The sequence below is a fragment of the Gadus chalcogrammus genome, chromosome 21 (genome assembly GCF_026213295.1).
Source record: "Gadus chalcogrammus isolate NIFS_2021 chromosome 21, NIFS_Gcha_1.0, whole genome shotgun sequence".
Lineage (NCBI taxonomy): Eukaryota > Metazoa > Chordata > Actinopteri > Gadiformes > Gadidae > Gadus > Gadus chalcogrammus.
In genome coordinates this window covers 6,678,090-6,698,089 of record NC_079432.1, presented here as the reverse complement: position 1 = coordinate 6,698,089, position 20,000 = coordinate 6,678,090, and the positions used below count along the sequence as shown (strand labels likewise).

At 47.2% G+C, this 20,000-nt stretch overlaps 2 protein-coding genes across 2 annotated transcripts in view; one reads left to right on the top strand and one right to left on the bottom strand.

The window, feature by feature from the left end:
* The window catches only part of LOC130374362 (phosphatidate phosphatase LPIN1-like), a 22,506-nt gene extending 7,281 nt beyond the window's left edge, over positions 1-15,225 (bottom strand). Inside the window, exons 1-11 of the mRNA XM_056581083.1 lie at positions 14,942-15,225; positions 8,864-9,067; positions 8,217-8,312; positions 5,825-6,120; positions 4,301-4,408; positions 4,091-4,214; positions 3,398-3,854; positions 3,043-3,136; positions 1,518-1,702; positions 1,237-1,330; positions 513-582 (exon numbers count right to left, since the gene is read on the bottom strand). Of these exons, the coding sequence (XP_056437058.1) occupies positions 513-582; positions 1,237-1,330; positions 1,518-1,702; positions 3,043-3,136; positions 3,398-3,854; positions 4,091-4,214; positions 4,301-4,408; positions 5,825-6,120; positions 8,217-8,312; positions 8,864-9,067; positions 14,942-15,013 (1,800 nt within the window). The 5' untranslated portion in view covers positions 15,014-15,225. The remainder of the gene's footprint in view (positions 1-512; positions 583-1,236; positions 1,331-1,517; positions 1,703-3,042; positions 3,137-3,397; positions 3,855-4,090; positions 4,215-4,300; positions 4,409-5,824; positions 6,121-8,216; positions 8,313-8,863; positions 9,068-14,941) is intronic.
* A 596-nt stretch (positions 15,226-15,821) lies between these two features.
* Positions 15,822-19,877, top strand: gpatch2 (G patch domain containing 2). The gene is made up of 6 exons (XM_056581910.1): positions 15,822-15,984; positions 16,948-17,188; positions 17,840-18,423; positions 18,597-18,661; positions 19,049-19,249; positions 19,789-19,877. Exons 1-6 carry the CDS (start codon positions 15,935-15,937, stop codon positions 19,875-19,877), a joined length of 1,230 nt encoding a protein of 409 aa, XP_056437885.1. The 5' UTR covers positions 15,822-15,934.
* Positions 19,878-20,000: the final 123 nt, after the last annotated feature.

Genomic DNA, 20,000 nt, shown 5'->3' with positions numbered 1-20,000 from the left:
GTCGTTCTAAGGAACGAGCAATGAAGTATTTTGTATTGTTGAACTATTTCGATCATGACGTTTTTGAATGGCATGTAGTCAGTTGTCGTCATTATGCGGTTAAATATTTATGACATTTACCATGTAGTATTATTTTTTGTCAGAAGGGGGCGTGGTGTACCTATCTAGTGTGTGTTTGGTCGTTAATGAGCGTGTGTGTTTGCATGTGTGTTTTTGGTCGTTGGTGGGTATGTGTGTGGGTGTGTGCATGTATGTATTGATGTGTGTGTGTGTGTGTGTGTGTGTGTTTGTGTGTGTGTGTGTGTGTGGGTGTGGGTGTGGGTGTGGGTGTGTGTGTGTGTGCATGCGTGTGTTTGGTCGTTGGTGTGTGTGTCTGTGTGTGTGTGTGTGTGTGTGTGTGTGTGTGTGTGTGTGTGTGTGTGTGTGTGTGTGTGTGTGTGTGTCTGTGTGTGTGTGTGTGAATGTGTATGTGCGTGCCGGTTTGTGAGTGTGTGTGTGTGTCTAGCTCCTACCTTTGGCAGAGGTTTCTGGAAGACTTGCATAGCAAGCATCAGCGGTGCTGCTGTGTTCCAGTTATAGTACCTGAGGGAGAAAACAGGCATTAATAACACGGCCTCCGTCAACTTTGTGACCCTTTGAGATTTCGCGAAAAACCACCAATTCAGTCTCAAATTGCGGCACTCCTCACGTTCTGAAATATAGTATGCATGCATCGCAATTCTTTCTCCACAGCCCTGTCATCATCTATGCTATTTCCAATATCAACACACACAAACACACACACACACTGGCTAAGAATATAGATGGGAACCTTTTTAGACAGAGTGACACACACTGACTGACACAAACACACACACACACACACACACACACACACACACACACACACACACACACACACACACACACACACACACACACACACACACACACACACACACACACACACACACACACACACACACATTAATTAATAATAATAATAATAATAATAATAAATGAAATTTATATAGCGCTTAATATGGTACTCTAAGACGCTTTACATATGGGCCTATCAAAACTATGTAAGACAGACTAGGAATAAAAGAAAAACAGAGGTTAAACATGAAGAATAAGGTGGGAGTTAGGTGGGGAAGGTTTGGCTGGCAAGGGGTTTCCATGTGATCACATTCCATACGGTCATAAGCAGGGGTGTTTATGTGACGTGGGCGGGGTACATAAGGGGGTTCCCCTTACTTGGAGCCGATCTTCACGACCAGGTTGGGGTCCTCGATAAGGGTGGGGGTCTCGGAAAACTGCTGGTAGGAGATAGCCTTGGCCTGGAACTGATCTAGAGGGACAAAGTCGAAGCCGACGGAAGTAGATTCAAGTTATTAGCTTAGCTTTAGAAGTCCCGCCACTTCATTTGATGAACCCGACTTTTCTATGATTCTCGACCGACATTCAAGACACACAAGGTTGTGTTCCTGTATGTCAGTCAAGAGTCTTCAACAGAGTGCTCGGACTTCACTCCGCACCTTTGGTGATCTCCCTGTTCTCGCTGAGGCCCCCACACAGAGAGATGGCGATGGCAGACAGGTCGGTCATCTGGTCGCAGTAGCTGTCCACTCCGCTGTCCCCCCCGGAGCTGACCCACTGGGGGGACAGGCTGGCACTGCGGGGGGCCTGCTCCAGGCCGGACCTCGTGGTCCCACCGCCCTCACTGGGGATAACACAAAGGGCCGGTTAGTCACAAAACGCGTATAGAGAGACTGAGGCCCAATCCCATTTCTACCCCTTACCCCTTAAGGTACGGCCACACCAACCGCGTTGCTCGCGTTAGGGGCGTTGAAAATCTGCATTTTTGCATAGGGAACCATTGGTCTAGGCGCGGTACACGCGTTGAAGCGTTGAAGCGTTGAAGCGTTGCGTTGGGGGCGTTGGGCGCGGCAGTTGCACGTAATTACGCACGTAAACGCAGTAACGCGCCCAACGCACCAACGCCCGGAGTTCAGAAAATTGAACTTTCAACGCTCCAACGCGTGACGCTTAGCCGCGGTAGCCAATCAGCGTGGAGCTTGACCCGACGTCACTGGCAGAGAGTAGTGAGCTTGCACAGAAGCATACGGCCGACATCTTTCTTTTTTCTTCTGGGTGGAAATAGTAACATAGTTACGCCATTAAATGCGTTTATGGAAACATTTCTAGCGAGAAATGTGCATTTTACTTTCATAATGTTCGCTCAGTGAATGTGAAGGATGTTTGGTTTGATAGTTATGACGAAGAGGGAACGCTCCGTTCACTTGCATGGACAATGGACTCATCTAGCTGCGTTGGCGCGTTGACGCGTTGGAGCGTTGAACCACCACACACTGGTCAAGCGTCAGGTTAGGCGCGGTACTCGCGTTGTCCAACGCGAGTAACGCGGTTGGTGTGGCCGCACCATTACCACTTCCCCTTACCCCTCCCCCTTACCCCTTCCCCTTACCCCTCCCCCTTACCCCTTCCCCCTCCCCCTTACCACTTCCCCTTACCACTTCCCCGTACCCCTTCAAAACAAGGGGGAGGGGTAAGGGGAAGGGGTAAGGGGTAGAAATGGGATTGGGCCTTAGGAAAAAAAATTCCCCAGGCAATCAGAGCCCTGACCTCAGTGACTGAGTGATACAGGACCGCTAGACAGTCCCCCCATGCCTCCCTCTGCATTTTGACACTATAACCATGGCCGGACTGCACAATACAATGTTTACATCTCCCTGTTTCTCCAGTTTTAATTTGGCATATATTTAAAATATTTCTGATAGAAAATCTACTGTATTTTATTCCATTTTTATTCTATTGAATTTTATTTCTATTTTAAGCACAGAAACACAGAGTATGTCACTCACACATTTCAATGCACATCCTGCAAGAGTAGGTGACAAATCAAACCATTGAATCTTTGAATCTTGATGCCAATGCTTTTGCCGACGTTTTGCGTGTGCCTCTCTGTGTGTGTTTGTGTGTGTGTGTGTGTTGGTTTGCGTGTTTGATTCTTGCGTGTGTGTGTTTGTGTTTGTATTGTACCTTTTAGGAAAATACAGCGCCGCCTCCTCGGGTTCTAGTTCCGTGATGTCATCCAGGTAGATGCCGTCGGAGCCAAGATGGCGGCTCCTTTTATCTGCATTCAGAGAACAGTTGTACACCGAGGAGGTGAATTCAAACCACAACGAGCTGTAAATGAGCTTCGGTGTTTTTTGCAAAAAAATAAATATTCTAATCTATTTCGTGTTCTTTTCTGGAAAAAGCTAACTCTTGGCATGCTATAAGTCAACATTATTCAATTTCAAGCAGCAGTCATCCCTGCCTCCATTCTATATATAATTTCTTTAACAAGATAAAATGCAGAGTTTTGGAAGGATAATGACGATCGATTTGTTACCTTTCTTCTTGGACGGAGAATCCGGCTTTGGAAGCGGATGGGTCGTGAGGATGTCCGTTTCCAGCACCATGCTGGCAGCCAAGGCCGCCGCCCTTAACTCCGCCCCCGTCTCCGCCCCCGTCTCCGCCCCCATCTCCGCCCCCGTCTCCGCCCCCGTCTCCGCCCCCGTCTCGCTCTCCATGCCAACGCCGGGGACCACCGGCCTCTCGACAGGGACGGTTCTTCCTCCCCCTTCCTCTTCCTCACCTGCTGTTGCCGTGGCGGTGAGCCCCCGGCCGTGGGATGGCGTTGGCGACGCGGCGGCGGCGGCGGCGGCGGCGGCGGCAGGGCGGTGCATCTCGCCGTAATCGGGGGCCGCGTCCGGGGGGATGACCCGGAAGTGGGTACTGTCGGACAACCGGATGGACATGAGGGAGCCTCCAGACGGCGGCTCGGATTGGACCGGGAGGAAGGACGGCTGGGGAGGGGGGGGAGGGAGGGGAGGGAGGGGAGGAGGGGGGGAGGGAGGGGAGGAGGGAGGGAGGGGAGAAACAGGGGAGGATGATAAACACGTCAACCTTCTGTTCCCATTCCAATGTGCCAGGTTCAAATGGTGAGGGGTATTTCTTGAGATATTTCCTCAAACCGTCTTGAGGCATGCGGATCAAAATGTAAAAATGAGAGACACTCTTAACAGTGTCACGGTTTGGTTACCGTGGCAGCCTGGGGCAGTTCCCCCCAGGCCCAGTGCATCGCCGGGTCCCGATTGGCCGACTCCTTCGCCTTCGTCATGAGCTCTGAGTCACTCTTGGGCGTGTTGGGCCGAGAGACATTAGGGCTGCAACAGGAAGTTAATGGCTTTTATTAATGGGATATTTCTGTGCGTGTGTCTGTGTCTGTGTGTGTGCATGTGTGTGTGTGTACCTGTGTTTAGGACTCCAGTCTCCGTCTGAACGGGCGTAAACCCCCGCCGTTTTGTATGAGCCACCGTTAGAGCAGACAGTCCCTTCGTCTCTGAATACTTCACGGGCCCTGACACAGACACACACACACATTTCAAAACAAGGAAATACCACATTAATTTTTCGTAACATCGAACACAATGACCACCACAGCAGCATTTACAGGATGTGGGTGCGCAAAGACGCTTTTAGAGGATGTGGTTTAAATGCCAACACATTGACATTTTTCGGCCATTCTTTTGATTTTACATGAATAAAATACCGAAAACGAATTTCAAAAATATAATAATACCCAACGATATAAGCTTAAGCAAATACTTCCTCTAAATTTTGCATTCGATTGTAAATTAGGTCATAGTTGAGGGGGTGCAGGAAGTGTGTTGGTGTCACTGGTTCTGCCTAAATGTCCCATATTATTCCCTCTTAGGTCACTCTAGACCTGCAAAACAACAATACGTGAGTGTTGGGGTCAAACACAATCCAAACCCCTCTCCACAACGTCAGTCGAACACAGCAGCAAACATGAGCCTGCACAGAAGAAGGATCAACCTGCTTGCTTAAATCCTATCTCTCTCTCTATCCTACTGCATCTCCAGCTCCCGCTCTTGCTTTCGCTCTGATAAAGACACCACAAAGCAGAAGCAGCACAAAGCCGGCAGAGAGACAGACAGACGCCCACACCCACACTGGACAGGTTACATCACTGGTTTCTTTCTATGCAGGCTCGTGGAAAAGCAATTCAACGTTTCAGAAGAACAAGTGATTGCGCTGACACAACTGTTTCCATATTTGTTTGAGTGTCTTTCTGTGTGTGTGTTGGGAGGTTGTGTGTGTGTGTGTGGATGTGTGTATGGGAGTGTGTGCGTGTGGGGAGGGGGGGGGGGGGAGGTTGTGTGTGTGCGTGTGTTTTTCAGTGTGTATGTGTGTGCATTATTGTAAGCCGGCCTGTATCTGAAGGCTATTAAAGTCCACATGACACGGTCCGTTCTTTGCTGCCTGCCATATGACTTACATCGCAGCTGTTGCACATAAACACCATAAATGTGAACTACTGTTTTTCAGCTCGCCGCGCACACATACAGACACATGTATTCCTCTCAATCTTCAGTTTCCTTTTTTCCCTCACAACACTTGAGGTAGTATTATAGAAACATAACATGACGTACTATGACATGCGGTTTGTAGTACTACAGCACTCCTAATATAATACATTTCACATTTTTTAATTAAAATTTTTACTTTCTTTGCCAAAATCTATTTTTTTCCCCCCAAAAATGAACAGATCATCCCATTCCGTTTCCTTTATTCCTCTGCACTCTCTTCCCCAGAGCTTATTCTCCCTCCTCTATGACCCCCCCCCCCCCCCCCCCCCCCCACACCCCCTGCCCCGTCCTCACCTACGTACCCCTTCCCCCCTCCTCTAAGTACTGCCCCCCCCCCCCGCCTCCTCTTCTCTCCTCCTCCTCCTCCCCCAGCCGTCTCTCACCTGCTGGTCTCCATCGCCCTCTCCTCATCTGAGCTGATGTCGATGGTGAACATGTCCTCTTCCCCAGAGTACTCCCCGCTCTCTTCCCGCCACACGCTGTCCGCCCGAGCCGCCTTCCTCCTCCTCTTCCTCCTCTTCTTCGTCATCGCCCCGCTCCCGTTCTCTCCGGCTGTGCCTGCGGCGCCCAGAGATTGGACGGTGAGCCCGCAGCTCGTGTTGCTCATCAAGGACGCGCTGATCAAGATGGCGCCGTCGGACATGATGGGCGAGGTCGCCAGGTAGGACGGAACCACTTCCTGTTAAGACAGGAGAGAGATTTATGACACGGCTTCACATGTTTGTGACATGTTCAGGTAGGATGGAAGAACTTCCGGGATACAGGAAACAGTATATATAAAATCTACAGTTTGAAATGTCTTCTATAACAACATCACATGTGTGCTGGTTTTCTTCTGTGCAACTTAAAAGTATCTAAGGATACAAATTAAACTTGGTATTGGGCTATCTGTGCCATGATTATGTTTTTGTTACAATAATTGATAAAAAAAGCGTGCTCGACGAAATAGGCCTTGAATTTGACTGTGGCTAAACAAAAACAGCTCTGTGTTTGTAACCTTGTCGGGCTTGCGCAATCCCAGAATAACCTGCGATTCACCCAAAATCCTATCAATCACAACAGCTGACGCCCTCAACATTGGCCCAACTTTGTGAAGGGAAAGCCTCACTTCTTCTAGGTATTGTTGTCTACATAGGCAGTGTGTTGGCTGAAAAACAACTCCATAAGCTGAACTTTGGCAAGAATATGTGCCAAACCTCTCTCTCTCTCTCTCTCTCTCTCTCTCTCTCTCTCTCTCTCTCTCTCTCTCTCTCTCTCTCTCTCTCTCTCTCTCTCTCTCTCTCTCTCTCTCTCTCTCTCTCTCTATCTGAATCTGACAGAGGAGACGTTCCAGCTAAACAAAAGCATTGGCCCAGTACAGGATGTGCGCCCCTAATTCTGTGAAAGTGGGCCACTGCAGAGCCTGTCCTTCTAGGAAAGAAAATCTGGATTCCTGGAGGAGAGGGAGGAGCAATGAAAGTACACATGGACTCACGTGCACTCTTTGGTGAGTGATTCTAAACATGACATTTCTAAAGCAATCAGGATTCTCCACACAGACTCTGCATTACTGACTCTACTGAGACCCTTTCAAAACGAAGAGGAGAGAGGGAGAGGATGAGGGACAGGGACAGGGGGAGAGAGAGAGAGAGCGAGAGAGAGAGAGAGAGAGAGAGAGAGAGAGAGAGAGAGAGAGAGAGAGAGAGAGAGAGAGAGAGAGAGAGAGAGAGAGAGAGAGAGAGAGAGAGAGAGAGAGAGAGAGAGAGAGAGAGAAAATGAGAGCTCGGATCATTTGTCATCTGAAGCCACAGCACCAGCCAAGAAGGGGGTATGGAACCCCATCTCCGTGCAAGCATACCCCTCCACCCCCCCTCCCTCACTTTGGCAGAGAATCTGACACCATTCCGGGGAAAGTCATTCCCGCTCCTCCCCTTGCTGGTGCAGATCAGCCAGTTCAGCCCTTAGCACCATAGTCTGCAGTCACTGGATCTAGTATCGTATCATGTAAAGCCAGGGGTTTGAACCTCGGTTTGAAACGGGTTTAGAATTGGTTTTGATATGGACGCGATGCATTTATCTCAAATTGATATCAAAATATTTATTGGCCTGTTGGTGAGTGTGAGGTAAACAAGAATAATAAGAATTTGTGGGGATGTTTTCAATATTTATCAAGTTCAACAAGTTCAAGTTGCATCCATTCCTATATCTGCATCCATTCTTTATATCTCTTCAACAGGAAACTGTATTACAGGTTCATCTTATCAGTTGGATAACAAGATTTACTAAAATGCAGGAAGCACATGCGGTTTAAAGGTTCTTTCAGAGTTCTCATTGATGCATAGAGGACTGTCCAAGTTAACCAATGGGAGAGATGACTGTCGCCATCTCAGCTCTGTACACTTTGGGGCCTTTAAGGAGATTGTTTTGATAGTGGCTCTAGGATGTAAACAATGGTCATGTCTGGTTTTCCTGCAGTCGCACTGCAAACAGTCGCTGAATAATGAGTAGGAAAACTGAACACATCTTTGAACATATGCCGCATATGCAGCACTCACATTTCTTATGAATATATTTCTTTTTAATCCTACCCTGTACAACAATTCTTCAAATACTGTCTTTATATAAAAACGCTACAACGTAAAAATCGATTTGCTGAAATTGACATATGCATAATAATTAATTTCTTTGATTTCCTGAAAATTGTAATTGGAGTTCGATTTCATCAGAAGTTATTACTAGTTTCTTATTGCATTCATATCGCATGCACGCAAATTCAAATATCTGGTTTTCCCGAACCTCATCGTTTTCTGTTTCCCGGACGAAGAAGGCCTCTCCGTTGTCCCCCAGCTTCATATGCAGATCCACCGCCTCCCCGTTGACCTCTATGTCCACCTGGAGGAGAGTGGTCAGTGATGGAGGGGAGAGGTAAGAGGGGAGGTCATGGGAGGGGAGAAGAGGTAAGGAGAATAATAGACACGATGTGAGAAAGGAATTCGTATGACTTAACCCAAGCTACTTCTGTTTGTTTATACAGAATGAGAACCATGACTTGGGGAGGAACTGAAGGGGAACCTTCAGACAAGCATAACGAGAGGAACACATTGCTAAAAGGTTTTTCAGCTCGCCAAATATTTAAAAACTAATGTATATTGACTCTTCTTAACAGTGGACGCACTTCTTGATTATAATGGTTTATTCCTATAAAAAAAGATTTGCTATCCCAAATTAAGGGTTGTATGCTTCCATTCATCAAAAAGTAATCACAATATCACAATAAAGATTTTCACAAAAGTGTGGTACAAATGAAATGTATGATGCTGTCGGCGACCATGAGGACGAATACGACGGTTATATTTAACAGTTATTACTATCATCATCATCATCATCATCATCATCATCACTCTCATCATCATCATCATCATCACACACACCCGTCTCCTCACCACTTTCTCGCGGGAGCGGAGCACGCCCATCTTGCCAAAGCGCACGTGGAAGGGCGAGCACCTCAAGGTGCCGTCGGGCTGTCGCACCACGATGACGTCGATGCACCCCGACAGCGTGGCCGGGTTCAGCCCCCGGTACAGCTCCTTCACCTGGACGAACACCTGCCCGGCCAGCTGCCCCACGTAGTTCATGGTCTGACGTGTCTGGGGGGGACGAAAACACAAACGACAGGTAAAGGCTGAGTGTCGAGGCCTCGGTTATGGCGCCACGTCGACGCAACGCAAGGACCACGCAGACACTTTCGACGTCAGTCGGGAAACATGTTTAGGTTCTGAGTCGGGTTTTCGTGCAGCGGACCAATCACAGCCCTTGCTGCTGCGTCACCTCGGCGCAAGGTTACCATTTTTGGAAGGGGCACGTCAGGTCCTTGCGGTGGACGCAAGGAGGATCTGCAAGGACGTAACGGGTCCGTAACCCCCCTCGCGTTGCGTCAACGTGAAAGCATAATCAGGCCTTTAGGGAGGACGATGCCGCGGAAGCATACTATACCCACTTTAGATGAGAATAGATGGGTAGGAACTGGAGTTGCGGGAGTGGAACGAAGGGGAAAACGGGCAGACGGGACATGCTTACGTAGACTAAAGCAGCAGGGGATGTCAGAGGAACGTCAGATGAAAGAACGCCGACTACAGCGGGACGGTTTGATGTTAAAAAAAGAGTCTGTGGCCGGAAATAACTGTTACGTCTGTTTTTGAATGGTCCATGTGTTTATTAGCCTTTGGCTGACTGCTTAAGGCCTATATTTAACTGAGACTAAATTGCTTAGCCAGTAAAGAAACACAAGGCTTTTCTTTTTTTCTGCAATGCTAATGACAGAAGTTGTACCAGCTGTGCACTCCCACAGTAAAATAAGGTATTTTGCCACTGGGATACAGCAGCAACATACGCACGTGTATTGTCAAGTTTGGGAGGGATAGTATGCTTTGCGACCATACGCACGATCGAGGTGATCTATGACCTACATACTGGACGTAGGACAAACCTGGCTGCTACCCAGAAGCACTTTCCCACTCTGCGAGAGATACTACAGGAAATCCTAGCCTGATGTTTCCATGTTCCAGGTAGACAAGGCATCATAGGTCAGAGAGAGAGAGAGAGAGAGCGAGAGAGAGAGAGAGAGAGAGAGAGAGAGAGAGAGAGAGAGAGAGAGAGTACACTGTGGCCCCCTACCTGACCACAGTCACTGATGTTAGACACAGAGTGATGTTAACAAAGTACAGACTGAGCGCTCCCAGCCTGGCCATAGAAACAGGGTGACATAAGAAATCATGGCTGCCCAAAGAGGAGCGGCTGTGCCAGCAGTGTGAGGAAGCCGCTGTAGAGACCGAGCAGCACTTCCTCCTCCACTGCCCCAAACTCAAAAATGTCTGCGAAGTATATTTTAGCAAATTCGGCCAAAAACACCCATATTTTATAAACTCCCATGTAGACCAACTAAAATACTAATGGGGAGAGAAATGAGAGCTCCGTCCACGCAGGACAGTTTATTTCAGCTTGCCACAACATGAGAGGATGACACTCTACACCAGGCCTCACTGTTTTATTTTAATGATTATTCGGAACCTATAATGTGTTTTATGTAGCTTCTCTTTACATTCATTTAAATTGTATTACAATATTACTATTATTTCTATATGTACATTATGTACATCTGTATGTTATGTTATATTGTTATAGGTTGTCTTGAAAGGCGCCTCTAAATTAAATGTATTATTATTATTATTATTATTATATTGTTCTGACCTTCTCTTTTGTTATTATACATAATATTTGTAACACTGTAATGCCTTGGCAACACTGTTTGGTTTGCCACAATAGTCATGCCAATAAAGCTTTTTGAATTTAATTGAGAGAGAGAAAGAGAAAGAGAAAGAGAAAGAGAGAGAGAGAGAGAGAGAGAGAGAGAGAGAGAGAGAGAGAGAGAGAGAGAGAGAGAGAGAGAGAGAGAGAGAGAGAGAGAGAGAGAGAGAGAATGACAGGTTGGGTCAACATCTCGACTATCATGAGTCAATAACAATCAGCTGACTGATGATGGCACTATAAAAAATAACAACATGAGTTTTATGTGTGAAATATCTATCCTGTGCAATCTTGCGTAAGAGAAACTTTTGTTGGATCTCCACGGATAGTTCACTAGCAGGTATTTATATAAATTGGTTTTCACTGAACCAGCCCAACGTGACAAGGCACGTGTGTGTGTGTGTGTGTGTGTGTGTGTGTGTGTGTGTGTGTGTGTGTGTGTGTGTGTGTGTGTGTGTGTGTGTGTGTGTGTGTGTGTGTGTGTGTGTGTGTGTGTGTGTGTGAGTGTGTGTGTGTGTGTGTGTGTGTGTGTGTGTGTGTGTGTGTGTGTGTGTGTGTGTGTGTGTGTGTGCGTGACGTATTGTGTGTGCGTGACGTGATGTATTCATATTCAATTCTAAACTTTATTTCTTATTGTGTGTAGACACATATGCGCACACCAACATATATGAGGAAACTATCGCAACTTCATCTTCATACATATATGCCTACTTCATCTGCTATAGGCTATACATATTTTATTTTACTTTTGAACACTGGCTTATCGATATCGGCTGATAGTCCGTTGAGTTGGTCAAATATTGCTGCCATAAATGGTGAAATTGAGAAACAACCTGGAAATGTTCAGCCAGACGCAATTGCATGAAGGAAAACCTCACCGTCTCAGCAGCAGCGCAAGCGGGTATGTCTCCCCGACACCGGCTCTATCAGTATCCTCAGCAATGGATAGTAACACAAGAATGGCACATTGTAGCAATGGCAATTTCCAAAAAAGGCACAATGCTGCTCGTTAATCCGCGTCTTAAATGTATCGCAATGCTCGAGGGTCACCAGATCCTCAGTTCCTCACGTCTATTTAAAGAGTGTACACTGACATTCCTCTCTCTCTCTCTCTCTCTCTCTCTCTCTCTCTCTCTCTCTCTCTCTTTCGATTCACAGCCCGGCAGTTCTGTCATCCTGTGACATCATCTGCAGCGAAATGAAGTGGTTGTCCAATCAGCGTTGAGTTGTTAAATGCAACGCAGGAGGAGCTGCCACTGTGGCAAAGTAACGCTTCATTACTGTTCCTCCGGTTGTGCTCGCCCTCAAATATTGTTTTGCCCCCCCCCCCCCTATAATAGCCTGCTTGCCTTTTATTTACTTAAGAAAGTAGTATTTTGTATTTATTTGTTTCCAGCGATTCATTGAATAAAGTCTGGGTGTGATATTATCGTGGGTGGGTGATGCCTGCATAGCCTAAACTCTCTGAAGTTGCATCCCCAGCAAGTTGCAGAGAGTGAGGTGATTCTTCCAGCCAACCAGAGCTCTCCGTGCGACCCACGTTCGACAAAATATGCAAATCAGAAAGCAATGACATGAGTGACCGCAATGGTCGGATGCGGTCGAGGTGAACTGCTGTGAACTTACACAATCAAATGAAATCATCATGTCACTCACTTGCTCGCATTTTTTTCTCTTTAGTAGTTTAGTGGTGATGTGTGTGTGTTCGTGTGTGTGTGTGTGTGTGTGTGTGTGTGTGTGTGTGTGTGTGTGTGTGTGTGTGTGTGTGTGTGTGTGTGTGTGTGTGTGTGTGTGTGTGTGTGTGTGTGTGTGTGTGTGTGCGCGGGTGAGAGAGACAGTTTGTGCGTGTGTGTCTGTTGAGTATAAAAAAACAAAACAAAAAAACGTTGTGGTATGTATAGGAAGCTGATGGAGGCCATCTCTGCTGCCAATAATTATGTCTTTAGCTCATATAGTTCTGTCTATATTTAAACAATGTCACATTTCTTAGGAATGTAACTTGGTAACAGGACAAGAGGAGCCCCTTTCACCACACAGATAACTGACGTCTGTTTCATACCTGATGTGTGGGGGGTATGTTTAAAAGTTACGGCAGAGTTGTAACAACAGACTCACCAAGCTACCCAACTTCCTCAATTGTAATGTTTGTCTCTCAGTGAAATTGAGTTTTGGTTATCTAGAGCTAGAGGGAGAGAACTCATGTCCAATTATTTCCCTGTCTGAAAAGTTGAAATGATATCAATAGTATAGATGCACATATATAGATACTACACTACACATGTGGCCCCAGGCATTTCTTTTTCCAAGAGTTCTGAGACAGGTGTTGCTGTGCTTGTCGAGGTGTACGTCTGAAACCCTCCCTTGGGTGCTTTGTAGTTCAGTAGACCTTGCAGACTTTACACATTATGTTACTGTTATGAAACAACATTGTCTTAAATTACCCCAGGGGACACATTTGAGCTGACCAGTACAAACATCCGAAGGTTTGATTTCCGTCTAATGGAAAGTGCTAAAGCCTGTGTTTGGCTAGCTAAGTTGATTGATATGCCATGATAAAAAATGATGGGATGCCAAAATGAGGAGGTAATCTTCTGCTGATTTCTTACTTTCTTACTTACGTTTTCAAACATGTTTTGTTTATCCAAATTACATATGAATTCTGCTGAATTCCTTATCGTAAACTGAATAGCCTGTAGTCTGACTGCGCAACCACAAATCAAGATGTGGGGTTGGTATAATCTGGTGTTCATATCTTCAAATTGAAATTTGAATTTGGTTGCCAAGGTGAATGTCTTCCCATAGTACCAACTGTAGTGTTGCTTGTCAACCTGCAATTGCCTTAAGCAGTTGTCTCAGAAATAGTCAACAAAACATATTTATGGCTAAGTCTTTTTCCCACATTTCAAGCTTGCTGAGTCAGAGTGACTGGGGTAGTTTTAGGACATAAACAACCTCACTACCAAAACAGCCATTCTCACTCGTATCCTCTCGACACTCTCTCTTCCTTGTTCCTGTGCCGTCTACTACAGAGACCTATTCTGTACTTCAAATGGTTTGTGTATAATACTGCTCCATAAGACGCAACAGCCAATACAATCTAAATCACTTGTGGCAATATAGAGATAGTTTTAACGACTTACGAAGCATTGAACAAATCAAAACAAACAAAAAAAAAAACACCAAAGCACAGATCTAAAATAGTTTGAAGAATATAATAACTTTATGTGGTGACTGATTATCCAAGCCATTGACTGAATGACTGGTGTGAAAGTCACAAGCTCAGGGCGGAACATTTGCTGGAACAGCCAACGTGTTCCCAGAGAACTATTGAACAACCCTTTGTTTAAGAAGCTTTCAGTTAAACTGCGATCACTATGGTAGGATTAACTGATATTGTGACGTTATTTAAAGAAATGCTTGCATTATGATTACTCAATACACATTTACCATGCTCTGATCCCTCCTTCTCCTACCCCTTTCTCGCACGCTCCCTCTCCAACGCAAGTGACAGATCTTCTTACGGGGAGCAATTACTGAAACAGGCTACACCTCAGACCTGCTGTCTCAGTACCCTTTGACCGACAGCACCAGGAACCCAGATACCCCCTGAACACATTTCACAAACACACACACACACACACACACACACACACACACACACACACACACACACACACACACACACACACACACACACACACACACACACACTCTCTCTCTCTCTCTCTCTCTCTCTCTCTCTCTCTCTCTCTCTCTCTCTCTCTCTCTCTCTCTCTCTCTCTCTCTCTCTCTCTCTCTCTCTCTCTCTCTCTCTCTCTCTCTCTCTTTGTTTATCTATCTATCTTGCTCTATCTCCATACACACATACTATGTATGGAAAGTAACACTTATTCATTGAAAGTGTTACTTTCAATGAATAAATGTTGATGAATAAGTGTGTTATCTTTGTAAACATTGAAGTGGAGTGTTATGTTTGGGTTTTATTTATGTTAAAATTATTACACCTTTAAGTAGAATGATAATCGTGCGCTCATCGCAATGAATGGATCAGGGTCCGGCTTCCTGTTTGTTGAAACACTAAAATAAAAGCGTACTGCACAGCGCCTCGGCAGTTCGGCTTTGAGATAAAAGTCCCTTGTGGTAAATCATTTGAATCATGCTGCATTACAAACCAACACCGTGCTTCAACATGCACCAAACTGTACAGATTATTTTACCCAGTTCCATGTGGTGCCGGTGGCATCTTCTACTGTCCCCTGGTACTCTTCGAGGTGGTCTATGGATATCATGGTTCCATCGTCTGCTCAAGGAAACCTCTGTTGTGGATCCTCTCTTTGCTTGTTTCTCTAGTCTCAAACCTCCCCAATTCTCATATAGGGAGATGTGTCGCCCGACACTGGAATCAATTAGAAGTTGTCGCTCTTTGTTGGGGACTGGAGATAGTTTGTGTCTTCGGTCATCGGGTTGAGGCAAGTCAAGTGCGATGTGCGTGTGTGTCTGTGTGGAGAGAAGCAGCTAAGTACTAAATGTACCTGTTCCTAGAGTCGGTAACCTGAGAAGGGCCTGGAGTGGTCACCCTATGACGGACCCTCTGACTTCTCAGGCATCTGATCTGCGTCCAGGGCAACTGTGTGTTGGTATGTCGGTCTTACAGGGTGTGACCCACGCACTCACATACGTATACAGTAAACCCATGCACTGGGAAACACACTTACATAATAACATGCACATGCACACAATCTTTCTGTGTAAATGCACAGCTCAAAGTCATTTCACAGTTAAAATGTTAGATAACACACAGAGTCAGTGACAGCTGTTGACCATAAACTGACCCACCACAGTCACTCAGAAGAGTGCAACCTCTTCATTAGTTGTTTCAAGTTCAGTGACCAGTTGAACTTGGAAATGACTACAGACACTTGATATTTAAATATACTTAAGTATATTTGCAGTGCAGTTTTTATTGTCTATCTCTACCTGCATCTTTATTTCCACGAGTTCTACATGCATCACCACCATCCTCTGTTGAGTTGATTCAGTAGGAAATACTGACCCCTATCGCTCAAATAAAGCAATGACACGCACACTTAAGAGCTCAGGCGCCGTATTCACTCCTCTAGCTAGCTGTTCATGCAGAATGGTGCCTCCACTGTGTAGTCTGTGTTTGTTCGTTGTTTTTGGCTGAAGGTATTTGGCATTTGTCTGGTTTGATGTTCCGTGCAGCGAATTTAAAAGCCATCGGTAAAGCGGGAACCAGCTGGTAAGTGAAATGTGTTTTAAACCGCACAGACTCGAGCTATATATGTGCATCTCTCAAGCGTTACTCGTCAGCCTTGGTCGGCTAGCAGAGCTAACTAGCGAGGTTCAGAGTATTAAAACAGAATCTTTGTTGTTTTGCACAGTTTAACACTCTTTAAAACGTAGGCCAGGCTTGATCCCCTTGTTTTTTTTAACTTAAGTCACATATTTGGCTGCTTTCATGGGGGGAAAGATGTCAATGAGTAACGAGGAACGAGTTTCCGTTAGCCGCTTTCCTAAAGACTGCTAGTGATGTCAACAACAACCCAAACCCTTAGGCACAAGTTACACAATCTATAATCTGTTTAAGAATCTAAACTTCATTACAGTATCTATTTCCTAAAGTCTGCTAGTGATGACGACAACCCAAACCCCGTAGACAGAAGTTACACAATTTATAATGTATTAAAGTAGCTATAACCTATATATAACCTATAGCTATTACAGTATCTATTTTATAAAGTAAAAACCGTAAACGGTAGGTACACCATCTATCTATTAAATTATATAAGCTATAAAACCATAAATATTTTTTACTGAATGAATTACCTAAAGTCTGTCAGCGAGCATAAACGCCACGACCCTGCACTGCAGGCAGAAGTTACACAATCTGTTCGACTCAAAGGCAAATAAGAACCCCTTTGCACATTGTATAACTTTTCACCCTAAGAGCTGATGAAATCCAACTATCTCTAGATCATGCATTAATACCTCTCAAGCATTTCAAGAGTTCCTCTTATTTTGGTCATATCCAGCCCCTTATTGCGCCTATTTATTCATTGTGTTCAGAGCCTCTAGCTGAATGTCAACATCATGTCATTCAAACAATCGTCAGCCCGTGCTGAACAAATACAGTTGTCATAAAGTCGACCGTATTCCCTATAGTTCCTGCCCGTGTAAGCCACAGAAAATCATTACTCTTTAGGCACTTTTGCCGGAACATGGACGAGCTGGTCCATGACCTGGTGTCTGCCCTCGAGGAGAGCTCAGAGCAGGCGGCCCGGGGCTTTGGTGACGGCGGGGACCACGCGCTGGCCGTGGGCTGTCTGCTGAAGAGGCAGTCCCGCAAGCGCCGCGGCCGGAAGCGGCGCTCCGACAACCCCCACCCACCCTGGGAGGCGGGCCACCTCAGTGAGGGCTCTGAGTCCAGTGGAGAGGAGCACAAGGTGGGTGTCTCGCCTGGCCGTGCTAACCTAAGAACCCTGCACCCTGCACTTGTATTGTTCTGCATCGTGGTAGGAAATGTATACAGTTCCAGGAACTGTTTCTGTAGTTTGAGCTCTTAGGAGCAGGGAGGGGAAATAGGGGAATGTTTCCCCACAGGGCTTCCTAATGGTCTTATGCATCATACATTATGCATAGTAAATGACGAAATGAGTCTCGGATGATTTCGTGTCACATATACCCAGTAGGCTCCGGAATGCCCTGCTGCTATTCAAATGATCCCTTTGGTAATAGCCGTGCTAAACAAACTCAAAATTGAGGGAACAAACGGTAATAATATGAAAATGATCTTCCATTTATTTATAGTAATTCAGTATTCCTGATTTGTTTGGTTCATCAGCCCTCACACCATTGCTTTTGTATTAAAACGTGCTCTTAATGATGAAGTCAAAAGATGAGCAAACTATGTAGCTATTGTGTGATGAAGCACAAGAGGTGCCCAGACCTGCGATTCCATCCAATATTAAAACGCAATGTTTCCCGGGCCGCTATTTGACCAATGCATCAGCCATAATATAGCCTTTCTTATCAAATGCACTTGCATACCAAAGTCTCCCTCCCAACCCTGCATGTGGATGATGGCATCGTTGCAGGACTACCGCGCGTGTGCCGGTGGCGTCTCCGGCGCAAACAGCCACGCCCGGGACAACAGCGACTCTGACGAGCAGCTGGGCCCCAAGCGCCGCACCCCGCTCGCGGCCGACCCCGGCCGGGGCAAGCGGCCCCTCTGGCAGGACGACCTGGGCCTCCTGGGGTCCGCCGAGGGCACCCACAGCCTCAGGCGCCGCCGCAAGGTCAAACGCATGGCGGTGGACCCCCCCCCAGACCCGGGCGGCACCACCACCACCTCCTCCTCCTCTGCCGCCATGCTGGGGCCCCCGCCCGTCCCCAGGGCCCCGCCCGCCCCAGGGTGCAGGCTGCCCGGGGCGGGCCCAGAGACGGCGGGGGGCAGGGGCCTCGCGGAGCGCTGTGGGGGGGTTGGAGGTGGTGGAGGAGGAGGGGCCAAGAGCCGAGTGAAGAAGAGGAAGCTGGCGGCCCACAGGCCCGGGGCGGAGGCGGCGGACGAAGGGGTGGTGGTGGAGAGCGAGGACGCGGCCACGACCCCCACGGGGGGGTCCAAGGACAGGATGGAGCTGGAGGAGCCCAAGGACTCGGACGAGGAAATGAGTGACAGGTGGTTAGTGTTTTCCCCTTTCGTTCCAACACTCTTTAACCGCGGGAGGATACGGCGGGCACACGACCTCACGCAAGGCCTCATCCCTGAGGCGGTCGGGGTTTCTTAAGCGTTGTGTTGTTACTACTGATACAAGACGTGCCCTCCCTCTGTTTCCCCCCTCTCTCCCCGGTTAGCGAGACGAGCAGCGTGAGCAACAGCAGTGACGGGGGACTCTACACCAACGACGAGGGTCGTCAAGGTACCCGCGCCACGACTACAACTCAGGCGTTCACGAGGCCCTGTTCTAATAGGGGGTTTAATCATCACGATTGACGGCGTAACGTTAACAGAACGAGCGCTCGTTCAGTCGGCTCTTTTTAATTCTAAATAATGAATGGTCTACCGAAAGGGGGACATTACAGCGCTCTTCAGAGGAGAGCGCTGCCCATCGTTTAATAATGTATCCAGGTTTATTATTAAGCATTGCAGTCATTACTATAAACCCAGGGGTACAATACCCGGTTAAATGGGCTTGGCTTGGAGCAGGGGTGGACTACCACCGACGTGGCACTGACCTGGCTCCCAGCTGACAGCCGCTCCTCATCCCGTCCTTGTGTCTTCCCCCCCCCCCCCCCCCCCCCGCCAGCCGACGACGAGCAGAGCGACTGGTTCTACGACACGGAGCCCCCCGCGCTGCCGGGCTCCGGGGGTGCGTGCGGCGTGGCCGGGGTGGTGCCCTGGTGGGAGAGGGAGGAGGCGGAGCCGGAGGAGCTGGAGATGGAGGACCCCGTGTTCAACAGCATCCTCAACGGCTCGTTCCCCCTCATGTCCGCCACCTCGCAGAGAGGTGGGGGGGCACGCGCACACGCACGCCACACCACACACACGCACGCCGGGGGTAGGGAGACATTTTACGTTGATTCTCGGTAGAATTTGCATTTCCTCGTTGCTTTCTAGTTGCTACCATTGCTATTGTGTAGATCTTTTAATATATATATATTTTTTTAATTCCCCCTCTGCGATAAATTAAGCAAATTCTATTTTTTTATGCACCGCAGTCTCATGGATAGAAATCTTTTATTGGTATCTGACTTGAATTGGATAAATTGTGGCCATAGGAATTCGATCATGGTTGTCCATCTAGCTAGGCGTATATCTCTGTGAGATTCCAAAGGTTTATTCCATGTAGCCCACAGTAGAGGTCATGACAGGGCTCAATTTACACAAACCATCCCTTGAAAATGCAGCAATGTTGTTGTAATGCCACTCTTAGCCAGCAGGGGGCACAGCATGCACACAGTTTGGATTCTGTCGAGTAGTGAGGGGAGGTGGGGGGGGGGGGGGTGGAGGTCCAAGCTGATGACTAACCACCGCTGTTTGGAGCAGGCTTCCACGCCAGACTGGGCCGGATGCACCAGAACAGGGTCGACTTGGGGCTGCCTCATCCCGCCAGACGACAAGCCAAGGACGAGTGAGTCCTCCTGACAAGGATGTTTTTGTTGACTACTGGCATCAATGTCAGCTTTTTCCTGGATTTTTATCATCTCTTTGAACTTTTAGTTTACCAATGAGTAGTGTTTTATTAACCTGAGTTTATC